This window comes from Eubalaena glacialis, chromosome 5 (assembly GCF_028564815.1).
Source record: "Eubalaena glacialis isolate mEubGla1 chromosome 5, mEubGla1.1.hap2.+ XY, whole genome shotgun sequence".
Classification (NCBI taxonomy): domain Eukaryota; kingdom Metazoa; phylum Chordata; class Mammalia; order Artiodactyla; family Balaenidae; genus Eubalaena; species Eubalaena glacialis.
The window spans coordinates 83,028,714-83,043,722 of NC_083720.1; the positions used below are offsets into that span (position 1 = coordinate 83,028,714).

Genomic DNA, 15,009 nt, shown 5'->3' on the forward strand with positions numbered 1-15,009 from the left:
AACGGTGTGGAGAAAAGGGAACCCTGTTTCCTTTTTTTTTGATATTAGTTATTAGCAGATTAACTCTAGACAAAATTGTCAAAGAGATGCCTCTTTGACATCTTGATTCCCAAACTTCTTTTGTGTTTTGACACCAGGCTCCCAACCAGATCCAAATTTTTCTTTTTATTAGAAGAAAATTAACATTAATAAGCCACAAATCCCTCAGTATAAATCAACTACCCATGCTAGAAAACTTCCATATTTATAAAAGGACCTTATGAGAGGATATTTAAAATAAACTTAACACATAAGTTTATAAACTAAACACATGTGGAATACACACACATGCACAAATGCACACCCTGGTGGAAGAACGGATATTCAAAAATATTTGGTTATATTACCTACCTGTCTTCCGATTGAGTTCCTTGGTGAAAAATACATTAGGACCATAAGGCATTCCTCAATTCTGTAAAAATATAAAATGTAGGGTGCCATTCTTTCTGCTGACTGATAGGAGTGATTCTTAAAGGGAACTATTCTTTGGAAATTTTTAAGAAATATCTTTTATTTTAAGTAAATATTAAAAAGTTTAGGAAATTAGAGAAGATTTAAATCAGAAACTATTTATTGAGCCCACCACTGGGGAAAACACTATGGTGCATAAATCTTGATTAAGGTAATAAAGGAATTTTGAGGGGTAAACATACAGTGTAAATTCACTGGAAACATGTACATCAAGGGTGAAATCACCATATAGTGTTTACATGATTTTTTAAATATTTGAGATCCATATTAATATTGTTCCCAATGATATAATTTCTCCTTTTTTAAAGTTAGCATTGTTGTTACATTCCAAGGATGCATTATGATTTAATTTTAAATCATAATGAATTACTCTAGAAGACATTAACTTATCCCCTGAACAGTTTATAATGGTCAATACTGATATTTTATATATAATTATACAATTAAACTATGCTTAACACACCTCTAGTAATATACTGGCTGTGATAATGAACATTTATTCCAAATAACCAGAATCTGAAAGAATATAATTGTCAGTGACCTAATTAATAAACAGTAGTAAGTTCAGTGATGAGATTTAATCAAAGAATTTCATGCACTTCTTAATCTGACTAAAATGACTTGGTGATCGCAAAGTTTTCTTTGTACAATTACAAAGAATAACAATAAAAAGACAAAGAAGAGAAAAAAAGGTAGGATGATGCTCTATAGATAGCGTATACTGATTAACGATGACACTGTGTAGACCTTGGCTTTCTGAACTTCCTCAGGTGTAGTGAGGGAGCTAGAGGAAGATGGGCTTTGGAGTTACCCAACTCCAACAGGTGAACAAGACCCACCAGAAACGTACATGTTCTTCATGTGGGCAAAACTGATGCAGTTTGTTAGAATTAAAAAAGCCACTCATGACAAGATTATGAAAAGCCACTAAATATATTTAATCTATTGAGATGTTTATGTTAGGAATAATTGGAATTTTATATATTAATTAGGTTCCTTTATCAAGACCACGGGGAAGTTTGAGAGTATATTTATCTGTGTTTTATTTTTTTCTTCCAGTTTTATTGAAATATAATTGACATACAGCACTGTATAAGTTTAAGGTGTACAGCATAATGATTTGATTTATATATTATATACATCATGAAAAGATTGCCATAACAAATTTAGTGAACATCTATCTCCTTATACAGGTACAAAATTTAAAACAAAAGAAAAAAATTTTTCTTCACAATGAGAACGCTTAGGATTTACTCTGTTAATAACTTTCATAGAAACCATACAACAGTGTTAATTATATTGATTGTACATTACATCGCTAGTATTTATTTATCTTATAACTGGAAGTTTGTACCTCTTGACCACCTTTGTCACTACACAAAGATACTACATTATTATTACCTATATTCCCCACTCTGTACATTTCATCCTTGTAACTCATTTATTTTGTAACTAGAAAAACTAGTTATTAAAGTATACATTTTCATTAAAAGTAAAAAATAAGACTTATCATAAAGAAAAAAGAAAGAAGCCCTTTCTAAAGGCCACTATTTTAATTGACTAAATAATCTTATTGTTTCACAGAGAAAAATAATTATCTCCCTTGTATTTTAACAGTTTTAGGAAAAAAAAGTAAAGGATATAAGCTTTGTGTTTAAACCATGTTATGTTTCATGCATAGCATTAAAAAATTATTGCTATGGTAAATCTTCATAAAAGCAAGACTGTATTTCTTTGGAAATGCAAGTTCCTGAGATATTTCAGGTAATACCTTATTTTTCTGAAAGATAAATTAATGTCTCAAATGCAAGGAGAAATAATCTTTGGGGTGCTTTCAACTATATCTTATTCAGTAATCACAGACATGATAGAAAAAGCAAAACCAGAAAACATAGATATCTCTTGATTCTAAAAAAAAAGATAAAAGAGATTCGTAATTATTCTAATTCACAAAAAATTTAACTCCAAACTTAACACAAATATAGTTACTGTTTTTTTAAAAAATATTTTTAACCTAGGGTTGTTTCCACAGTTTCCATGGTAGGCAGTTATCTGGTTTGGCTCTTTATCTGCCATCACTGTGAAATATATTAGAAGAATATTTAAATAAAATGTTAGTTAAAATTGATCCAGATATCATTGTATATAATAATCTGCCAGCTTTGTTGTTTCTGATGGATTTTCCATCACAGTTGATCTGTGTTCCCTTACTTTATTTCTAGCTAGAGCCAAGTAACAATGACACTATATATCTTTTTGTACAATTTGCCAATTTTGGTTACTTTAGAACCTAGGTGCTCCTGAATTGTCCTTGTGAATCACCATTCTCCAGAGAAAGGACTGAACAAAGAAATGATTTATGTACTGAAACATCAATGTGATTTTGAAACTACATAACTCAAAGATATTTTTACCAAAGATGGGGAGAAGGGCTTTTTGTAGGGAATCAAAACAATGGTATCGTTAAATAAATAGGAGCCATTAAGCCATTTTAGATGTCTTAATTATTAAGAAAATCAAATTTCATGAGAAAACCTTCTCACAGGCATTTACCTTAAATAATAATCTTTATCAAAGTAATTTTGGATAGCCACTTTTGTACTGCTCTTTTTCAAGTTTCTTTCCTTATGCTTTTTATTTGCATAGTCTCTAGAATGGATTGCTTTTGTCCTAAATTCACTTAAATATAACTTGGAGATAATTGTATAACATATCCTCTTACCTAATGGTAAATAAAAAACAGTCGCCCTATAGAATAGTATCTTGCTCAAATCAGTGAGATGATTTCATTGACGTGTCCAGTTTTTGAACACTTTGGAAAGTACGAACACCCAGAGGATGCAGTGTAAACACCTCTAGGTGAGATGTGTATGCCGTTTGTGTGGTTAGGTTTTCATAAGTTTTCATATTTCTTAATGGGGCCGTTCCTTTTCAAGAACAAAAAAAACAACTTGGTTATTCTTCCCATTAACCAAGACTCTTTTGTTTTGTTTTGTTTTGTTTTTACCAGTTGTCTTAAGTCATTGTATTTGATTGGTTTAATTATCTTTTTACATCAGAAAACGTGTACTATTATTTGTGTGGACATCTTTAGGAGTCATTTGGTGTAATTTTTTTAAATGGCAAGTGCTTGACATTATTATAATTTGAGGTGCCACTTATTTTTACTATTTTAAAATCACCAGATACACAGAAGGTACACTGAGAAATAGAAATTGACTATTTGAATGATAACTTTGGATTATGTATTCATATACATTCTCTTGTTGTACTAGGTTACTAAAATCACAAAAATTGTGAGTTGCAACATTTATTGGATAAAAATATGAATGATATGATAAAAGATTATATGTTATCATTGTAGTTATATGTACATTTATATAAATTATATATTACATATATATGAATGAATAAATTCATATATTAATAACTAACTATAAAAGTTCTGTTATAAAATTCTCTAATTATGGGAATCTGAACAGGACCTGACTTACATGTTCCTTCTCTAAGTACATCCTTTATTATCCTGTATTTAAATACATTAGCCGAACCAGTTTAGTTATTCCTTTTCTGCTGAGGTACTACCTTTAAGTGGAAATTTCCACTTAAATTTCTTTTTTTCTTTTTTTGATATTTTCTTTCCCAAGCTTTTGCTTACTTATCCCCAGACCTAATTGGTGCTTTTTAGTTTTTCCTAATGCTGTTCCACATCAGTTTCTATAGTGATAGGACCAGAAACAAGATGAATGAAACATAAAGATGGTTTCATTCTGATTTCATTTTACTTCCTGTTTGCCATTTTGCCTACCAATTAAAACCCCAGAAGTTGAGGAAATGTTTTTAATGTGAAAATAGGCTTCTTTACCTTAAGCAGCAATGCCAATATCTCCATCATATACTTGTTTTATAGCTCCTGAAGAATTGATGTTATGATGATCATTATTTCTACTAAATTATATACATTTTACTATAAAGATTACATATATTTTAGATATATTTTTCTTCCCCATGAAGAAAAATACTTTGACATCTAAGCAGCTATCTTAAAAGTTAAGTTTTGTAAAGTGACCCATTTCATAATTTGGTAGCTACCTATAAATGCTAATCATCAAAGCATTAATATAAAATGTATTGATACATTCATACTTTTAATCTGTGTCTTGGTGTTATGCTAAACCTCACTATGGTAGCTGTTGATTTTAAAACCATAAATATGTATTTAAATAAACTCCCAGTCAGGCTAAAGTTACAGCAGAAATATTGCATCATATGCTACAACCTTAGAAGCTCTCCCTTGACAGTAATGGTCCCTGACTGCCTTTGGGTATTTTAGGCATGATACTCCATAATGGGCCATTAAGGAAGATGTTTAATTTGAGACCTATCCAGGTGCACCCTACTGAGATGAGATAATTCCAAAATGTGTATTTTCTCTCCTGCCTGGTTACTACTGATACACTAACTACAAGGAATGAAATATAGCAAAGTTACCTTTATGAATCATAAAAGACAATGTATTTCTTTCATAATCTCAAGAACAAGGTATTTAAAATATATAGATATCCTATGTCAGGAGGTTCTAAAGGAATTATTTTTAGACCTTGTCTGCTATACATTTAAAAATATTTCCACTATTTTACAGTAATCTCTTTCTTATTAATACTTGTTTAATTTACTTTTGAAAAAGAGACTTGAAGTTTTTAAAAAATGTGAATATCAAGGGTTTAAATTCAAATTGTTTATATGAAAGAGATGAATGGGACTGACTAGTCATGATAACTAAACTACAGTGAAACTCTCATATAAGCATCTAGCTCATAAAGAGATTTAGCTTCCCCTGCATTCCTCTTGGTTTTGGAAAGTCTTTAAAGAAATTGTAAGTAGATGTGTATTTTTTTCTTATCTGCCTGAAGGAATTGGAATAGAATGAATTTGACATTACTACCTCATTTCTTGTAGCTTTTCTATCCTAAGCTTTATTTTTAAGTCAGTTATTTAGTAACTGTCATTGCTTTCAGAGAAAAAGTGTTAAGACTTTTCCCCCCAATTCAGCCCCCTAAACCCATGGTGTAGCTTGATATGATAATTTGACTTTTAAAGTTTATTGTTCCCAGCTATGGAAATAACTTTTTCACCAGTCTCAACTGTAGTGCTATCTGTAATGATATTTTCTACAATTTTGCTGGAGAAAAAGTGGTTATGCTGGTTTTAAATCAAAACCTGCAACTTCACTTGTAAATGAAACTTATAGTAGATATAATATATTGTCGTAGTTGTCAATTATGAAGTACCCAGGTGATTTCAGTTATAAAATTGTCAAAAAGGAAGCGACATAATGCAGTACTAGTTTATCCCAATCATACAGCCTTAGCAGATAATAAAAATCCAATAAATATTAGAAACGTTTGAGGTCAGCTTTACTGATCATTTGTTAATTTGATTCTTGAATTTAAAATAAGTGTGATAAAGTCACAAATAATTTTAATACTTTGAAGATATATTTTCTTCTCAGTAACATTCCAAGTAATCTCAGTTCCCTTTTTGGAAAAATTACTAACAGAATTAGTCATGCTGATTGGAATTAAATTGATAGATTTTGAAGCTTTTTCAGAATTTCACTTGGGAGATATTTATTTTTTTCCTGATTGCTTTCAACTTTTTATATAATTTAAGAATCACTTGCTTGGCTCTTAAGAACCTCCGAGATCATCATTTCTGTGCTACTCACCTAATAAAGTCTGTGGTCTTGTCCCTCACTCACCCAAAACAAGCATGAATAAAATGGATCATTGGCGTCTATTCAGATATGCCAGAGATATATGATGCCAGCTAGTAGATTTTCAGAAGTGAAGATAATGAAGGCCTTCTGTTTATGGCATGAATCTCTCAATCTGAAGTTTGTTTGAATATTTCAGTGTACAACGATATCCTAGATCTTCATCTCACTTCATTCAACCCATAATCACTGTCATAACTAGCTTAAAGCTCCTTACATTTATATAAAGTATTGTTTTATCACAGACTGCTCTAAGAAAAATACCATAGGCTGGATATCTAAATAAACAACAGAAATTTATTTTTCACAGTTCTGTAGACTGGAATTCCAAGATCAGGGTACCAGCATGGTTGAGTTTTAGAGAGAGCCCACTTCCGGGGTTATAGACAGCTGTCCTCTTGCTGTGAGTTCACATGGTAGAAGGAGCTAGAAAACTCTCTGGGGTTTCTTTTCTAAGGTACTAATCTCATTCATGAGGATTCAGCTCTCCTGATGTAATCACTTCTCAAAGGCCTCACCTACAAATTCCATCACATTGGGATTTGTATTCAACATATGAATCCTTGGGGAGGGACAGGCACAATCCATGGGTCTAGACTGTTTAGGTGCAAATCTGGGCTCTTTAATTTCAGCCATGTGACCTCAGCAAGCTCTTTTAACTTCTTGTTCCCATAGTTTCCTCATTGGCCAGTTAGGAATAATAATAGCCCCTTCCTTTGGAGTTGTTATAGGATTAACAATAATGTTTATATTTAAAATCAATTAAATTATTTAATATGTGGGAAGCTCTTACAACAGTGCCTGATAGTAAGGGCTCAATGAATGTTAGCTGTTGTTATGAAGAAGACTATATTTTGCCTCGTGCTCTAGAATAGATTCACATGCTTCTGTTAGAAATGGAATTATTTACTTTGAAGTAGAAACCTGTTAAATCTGCGTGTTTTAACTATAGCTTGCTTGCCTTTCCTAATTTTTACTTCCCTTGGAAACAGAAATCAATCCTTGATTATTATCGTAAATGATGTATTTTAAAGCAATTGTTAATTTTTTGAATATCCTTTTACATAATGGCTATATTCATTCAAACTTATTTTTCACAACTAATATTGATGATAAAAATTTGAGATTTTATGAGTATTTTCATTTGTGAAGAGCAAAGTATCTATTTTACAAATCATATACATGGAAAGAGTGTGAGATTCAGTTTTTAGTTTTAAGTTATCTCATTTCAAACACAGTTATTTCCCAAACTAGTTGCTTTAATGTAATTATTTATAGTTAGCTTAATTTCAGACTCATTGATTTTTATTTCCTATTGAACATATCAATGGAGGAAAATATTGTCTTATCCAAAGTCTATTGGAAACAAACTCCAATCAGATGCTTTGTGGGATCTCAGGGAGAAGGTTAATTCAAGGACACTTGGCAAGAAAATGATCCTCAGTAAAACATCAATCTATTTTATGGTTAAATGATATGTTGCCCTAAAGCTAAAAATAGCATTGTTCATTAAATCCAAATTTGTTCCTAAACATTAATAGACACTTGTTAGATCATAACATTATCTGAAAGACAATTAGATGGGACTTTTACTCTAGAGAACTTCCTTATTAAAATTACCTTTCTAGATTACTTGTTTTCTAATGTAGCATCAGATTATGTTTGAAATATAATTATAAGGCAATATGTGTTTTACTTAAGCAATAAAAAATATTGTTTGTTAACGTTTCAGACAATGTGTAGAGATTTAGCATTTCATCGCTTGAAAAGTGTGGTAAGTAATCTTTAAAAAAATTTAATTGTATACAAGTAGGTCTTTCTTTGCTCTGATCGCTTTGAAACTTGTGGAGAAGATAGTAGGAAAGGAATGAGTGAAAGTTCTAGTGGAAACGTAGTTTTATTTCTGAACTATTCTCCCTACTTCTAATCTGATTTAATTTTTTCCTGTATCTTCTGTTTGCAGTGATTTTTATTTATTTCTGTAATTAGTGCTTTTAAAAATTAAAAAAATAATATTATTTAAATCTTCAAAATTCATAGTTGGAAACTAAGCAAATTGAATTCAAATTCCTTTGTATACCCCTCAGAACCTTTCCTGTTTTACCCAAATGCATTGTCTATATGATTTTCTCTTGTTCCTTACTTACCCAGTAGACCTGACATACCAGATAACTTGCAGTTCTGTAATATGCTGTTTCTTTTTCCTGCTCTTAACTTTTTTCATAACAACGCTTAACTTAGAATAATCCTTCTCCAACCACTGTTTAGTGAAATTTCATCTATTCATATCCTAACACAAGTATCATTCTCTTCTTGCAGGTCTTCCAGACCTTCCAAGCTATGTTATCTCCTTTATTTTTTTAACTCCCTTCTTTATCATATTTGGATTTAAATTTTATTATTTTTAATTTTTTGCATTGTCTCTTCTCCTCCTCTTTTCTGTCCCATTATTGTCCTCCTGCTACTCCTTTTCCTCCTCTTCCTTCTTTAATGCAAGAATCATGCCGTATATATCTGACACATCTCCTATGACCACAGTTTACATTGTTTGTATTCAGTGATGATCTCTTGGAACACAGTGATGAAAAAAACATATGTGGGTTGATCAAATTTAGTATTTCTTGAAAATATTAAACAAGATGATGGAGAATTTGTTTTCTACGAATCTCCAAAGGGATCTAGTACTATTTAAAAAAGGATTCACTGCTCGAACATTCAACTCCGTATTGTTATCAGACTCCATATTTAAATACTTTTTAATTGTTATTTAATATAAAGTTCTTTGACTCCATAAATATTGAAAGAAAGGAAAGATTCTTGAACCTAATTGCAGTGCTTCAGTTTTCAGAGTCAAAATATTGAGAAAGTACATGCCAAACATGCAAAAACAATCAAGCTCTAAAAAGACTTAAATGACAAAACATGTAAATACACGAAATGTAGATTAATAAAAATTTGTAAAGTTGATATGGAGAAAAATTTGTAGTTAGCAGAATTTGTAATAAGTGAACATTTCATAGGTGGGGAGATATAAAAATATTATAAAGAAGATATTATAGTGTCTTTTCTAGGCTATTATGAGGGGAAAGGTATAATTATAACATGCAATTTAATTTGGGAAAAGATTGAGAGTAAGTTATGCATATGTGATTAAGAGTAGCTAAAATAGAAGTAACAATTCCAAGATGAGTGACATTCAGATTCTAATCCGAATCTTTATTTAGAGGGTAGAAAGAAAGCTAATATAAAGTAAAAATAGCTTTCAAATATGATTTGAGAAGAAGAATACATGAAAAAATTAAATGGGAAAAAAGTTATGACATCAGAATTTAAGGTGCCAGTTTCCTCAAAGTAAAATCAGTATCTTAAGTTTAGAAGAACTTTTGTTTCAGCAATAACGAAAAAAATTCAAATAGTTTCAGAGTATAATTGTGCTAGATATGAATAAAATTTAGTCTAAATGTAAAAAATAAGGAATTTTCCATGCAGTTTATGAGGAAACACTTTATTTACATAAAGCTTTGTAGACTATTTTTAGTCTACAAATGTGATTTAAAAAAATATTTAGTGGAACATCAGTCAGATCACACAGTTACATAATTATAATCTTAAATATTAATGATATAAATTAGGACACTTTTAAACAACCTCACTTTTTAATTTTGAATATTGTGAAGTGTAGTGAAGTTAGGTAGCTTTGTTGGAAGACATAAACTTCACTTACCTAATCAAAGTCTGCATTAGAAATATATACCTTCCAAGTTTTAGATAGGGTAACAGGCAAAACTGCCATATTGTGATAATCTATGGTAAAAGTTAGAAACACTGTCTTTCAATAATAATTTTTAAAGCCTTTTATGTGTTGATTTGTTACTGGAAATTAGTAGCCTAAGTAACAAAGTATATTTCAAACAAGTGAAGCATACTGAAAATCCTTTTTTTTAAAAATAAAATCTCACATTGTTTTAGTAGCCACCATTCAGCCATAGAATTCTTGAGTGTGCATCTCTCTTAAGGAGAGTGTGTTATTAGTTTCCTAAACATGTAAGTGAAAGGTGTGGGAGTTGGGCATGTGGGCTCTTCCTCAGTTTTGAAAGAATTAAGGAAACAAAGGAATTGGCGAATGACAGACATGCACTGACAGACATGCACGATGACACGACATCTCTGCATCAGACAATAATTTATGCTATCGCTAATCTTCTCAACCAGCCTACAAGGTGAATATTGTTTTCTCTTTCGTAGTTGAAGAAACTGAGATTCAGAGAGGTTTGTAAACTTGCCTAGCACCAGAATATTCAGTTTGCATGCTTTTAAGTCCCTTGCTGTTACATACAAAAGAAAATCTGGCAGTTTTTGTGTGTATGTGTGTTTCTAGATTATCTCACATAACACATATCACATTTTGCACAGCTTTAATTATTGGTGAGTATACCTTCTAGCATTCCTATTTTACTGCAAGTTGTTTTAAAACGGTGATCAGAGACTTGTAGACACACTCTCCTCATTTGACTCATAGTGTTAACACAGAGCTTTGTACCTAGAAAAGACTAAAGAAATTTCACTGGAGACGGAAATACATGTTGAAAACGACTTTCAAATGCTTTTTTATCATTAGTAAATCTTTTTTATGAGTAATTATTTTGTCTATATATGACTTAATGAGCCCCTAATGTCTTTTCTTGGGTTTTCTTCTCTATGTGTTTTTGAAGAGCTATGTTTCAGAAATGATTTGTGTGATAATCCCTTTTATATGAAAACTGGTTTGGTTAAGTTAATGACAACACATAAATTGGAAAAAAAAAAAATCATCCCAGAAAGTTTTCTTTCTTTTTTGTGTTTTTAAAAGTTAGTATTTAAAGAGTGGTAGTTTATCCTTTTGTAGATTATAAGCATACTTGTCTGGAACATTATCTATTAAAATTTATATAGTTTACTTATTGCAATTTTATTATATATATGCCCAAGTTAGCACATTATTGTGGGGCTGTGGGTGAGAGGTCCATGGGTGGTGAGGCTAGGGTGTGAAAACATATTACCCTCCTCAAGTAATATCTTCTATTCATCTAAATTCCTTTCCCCACCTCTGTTTACAGAGTAATCATGAAAACAAATTCTTATGCTCAAATCAAATGCAAAATAATCTTAGTAGACGTGGCTTTATGCCCTGCTGTGATATCTTAAAATAAGCCATTATTATAAATAATAGATAACACTTTCTTATCCTTTCTATAAAGTAACTCTCTCATTGCTTCATCAAGGTGAAAATATACTATGTCATATGAAATAAACTATTCTGGTTTTCACTAAAGCTAGACTTAACAATTGCAATACTCATACTTCACTATGGAAATAATTTTCCGGCTCCTCCAAAAGGTACAATGTTATAATTAGGCTGGTTTCCTTCTTAAACATGTCCTTCTTCTCCTTTCTCTTTGTCCCTCCACTTCTACCTCACATATCCATGCTGTTCCCTCTTTCTCTACTTGTCACAATTGGGTAACACATTTAAGCAAGGCCTAAGTCTTCCTTGGAAACTTGCTACATTGTCCCCCTTCCTTTGCACAATTACTACCCCTGGTTATGCTCATACATCTTCTTGTTTATTCTACCATAGAGAGAGGAAAGAGCACTGATGTTGGAGTCAGACATTTGGTATGAAATTCTTGCTGAGTAACATTGTCTGATTTTACTTCTCAGTCGACATGAGACAGTATTATCTGCCTGATAGATTTGTATGGAGAATTAAATCATATAATTGTATAATATCTAGAACATTGCTTGGAATATGATAGGAACTATAAAATGTTACTTCTTCTCTTTATGTTGAGACTTCATTTACTACGTCTTTTCCATTACAGTGGGAGTTGTGAGAAAAATTGTTCTACTTTATTTATGATCTCAATAATATCCACCATGGTAGATATTTAGTATATATTTTTGAAATAATGTATAAATAACTCACCTAGATGGCTGCCCTCAATTTTTTTTTCAGTTGCAAAACAGTACTGTTTATATTTATCTTACGTATATGTGTGTAGGTGTTTGTGTATACATGTCTGTGTGTATATACATATCTCTTGATGCCATAGTTATAGAGGGGAAAAAAGACAATAACTGAATGTGAGGGGGTAATTGTTTACTTGTTGATGCATCAGTCAATTTAAGTATCCTCCTTTAAGTATCCATTAATTATTACATGCCTGTAAAAGAATGCAATTTAAAATTAGCACCTGCTTTCAAATTTATTTTCAGAAAAAGTTAAACACTTATGGCACTTAGGGTAATTAAGAAAAAGTTCTAAATGTTTTCTTGTAAGTCAGAGTGTGAATAAGGAAAACAAAAGAAAAATGTTAAATATGATTCCTTTTTACATAATTTATCTCAGCCACATTTTTTTGTTGTCAATGCTTTCTCTATTTGTAAAAGTAAAATGTTATGAGAGTGTTTATTATGAGCTTCATTTTTCTATAATGTCTGTGAGTTTAGAAAGAAAATTATTATATCTGTTATTTCCAGATTTAGCGTTCTCCGAGCCTGTCTGTACAATAGTGACCCAATAAATATTTTTGGCTTGATTTACCAAATGGTGTTGCTTCTTACACAACCACATTAAAAAGTATGAGTAGGATAAAACTGAAAAGTAATGAGATGTATAATAACTGTTAAGATATATAGCACTTATTACATACTAGACACTGTTCTGGGCAATACATATTTTTATGTATTGTATATAACTAAAATGGCAATTTTTAGCTTATTTAATGTTCATATAACCATAGGAATTAATATTACTCCCCCACCATTAGCAGATAGGAAACCAAGGAACCGAGGGCTTAAATGATTTGCCCAAGGTCTTAGTACTAGTAGAGCTAGTAATTGAAATTGGGTTGTCTTGCTTCAGAATCTGTGCTCTTAATTACCATGCTATGAATAGTGGTGCCAGAGATTCAGATAAATCTGTGTAATTTTGCCTTATAATGAAGGCAAGTACTTCAAAAATACTTTGGAATGTGTTTTGGTAGAATGTGGCTTAATACAATCCTCAGTAAACTATCTCTATTTTGAATATTCCTTTCCAGAAAAATTTTAAACTTATACTCAAAATGTGAAATGATTTTAAATATATACCATTCATTTGAATAGAAAATAGAAAGAGAGAGAGAGAGAGAAGGAAAGAAGGAAAGAAAAGGAAGATCCAGTTTGCATTTGATCAGTTTTAAAAATGCTCACTGTGATAAACATCTTCAAAATTTGGGTCATGTTCCTTTAGTATTTTCACTTACTAAGATAAGTCTGTGCAAACTTTAAAGAGGGGGCAGCTATATCAGTTTGGTTCAGTAAAATAACTTTACAGTGCTAACAATTTTTAATGTCTTCCATATGCACTTAACACTTTTAAGCCAGATTCCTTATTTTAAGTTGTAAGATCCTGGAGGATAGGTTGCATGTTTTACTCAGTATTCTATTCTATGTTCCTAGTACAGTGCTTTGTATTTCAGCGGACACTCAATAAACTTCTGTTGAATGAATTGATTATGATTGAGCATAATTAATTAACATAAATCTATAATTTTCACAAATTTAATTATAAAAATATTTAGAAAAGTAATATAGTTAATATGTGGAATGATTTCTGAATGATTATTAGAGCCTGGAATGAAAGTAAGACTCATGCATTTAACTTTCTTTGTTTAAACACACAGTAATGGTAATGAATGATTTCTTTTTTTTTACTTTTCTATTATTAGCAAAAATTATACTTGTGGAAAATGTTTACACAGAGTTAAGTACCAAATCTGTTTAAACACATTAACAAATTATACAAACTAATCATTAATTATTATATAAATGAGTATAGTATATTTATACTGCTTTGTCCAGCGAGACTGAATTATTTGTTTCAGTCAGTTTGGGGGCTGGGAAGTAAACACTGTGCTAATACATGCATAAATAATGTACCTTAGGTTACTTCCTTATTTTTATACATGATGCATGTATTCATTAAAATGAAGAAGGGAGACAGTATACAGATGTTATATTCAGGAAGGAAATTTTCAAGGAAATGAGAAAACCTATGTTTGATAACCCTTTTTTTTTCTTATTTGCAGGATTCAGATTTGGGATATTGGTGTTTCTGTTTTGAAGAATATTTCCTTTTGAGCTTTTTTTTTTAATCATCGGTCTTGGACTACAGAAGAATCAGAAAGACACTTATTTTGTTTCAAGTTTGGAACAGTCACTCTTGAGGCACTCTCATGCCTGAGAACACGACCATGTGGCCATCACAGCTACTAGTCTTCATGATGCTCTTAGCACCGATAGTTCATGGTAAGACCTTTAATTATATTTTTGTGTGATGCTTAATATTGTCTTAGTTGTTTACACTAGACCCTTTCTTCTAAATTTTTGCTGTATGATTTTGCAGCTTTTGCCTACCATATATTAATAGCAGTAAGTAATGTACCTTAAGCTGCAATAAATAGGATTTTGAGTTTGATTTCTTAAAATACCATTTAAAATGTATATCTAACCAAAGTTTTTTAAAAAAATAATGCATGTTTTATTCTTTGTTTTACCACACTTAAGGAATATCATCTGAATTATTAACTATATCATTTATTGTGAATTATTTTTATTTACATATTTTTGTAGGTAAAATAACTTTTAATACAGTAAGTATGCACATTTGAAAGAAAACACTCCAAAAATCTACTTTCCTG

General features: G+C 30.8%; 1 protein-coding gene across 7 annotated transcripts in view; it reads left to right on the forward strand.

Annotated features, from left to right (window-relative positions):
• The window catches only part of ADGRL3 (adhesion G protein-coupled receptor L3), an 858,517-nt gene that overhangs the window by 277,725 nt on the left and 565,783 nt on the right, over positions 1-15,009 (forward strand). For all 7 annotated transcript variants that reach the window (XM_061192347.1, XM_061192340.1, XM_061192343.1 and 4 more), the window contains one exon: positions 14,398-14,617. In XM_061192347.1, the coding sequence (XP_061048330.1) occupies positions 14,545-14,617 (73 nt within the window). In that variant the 5' untranslated portion in view covers positions 14,398-14,544. The remainder of the gene's footprint in view (positions 1-14,397; positions 14,618-15,009) is intronic.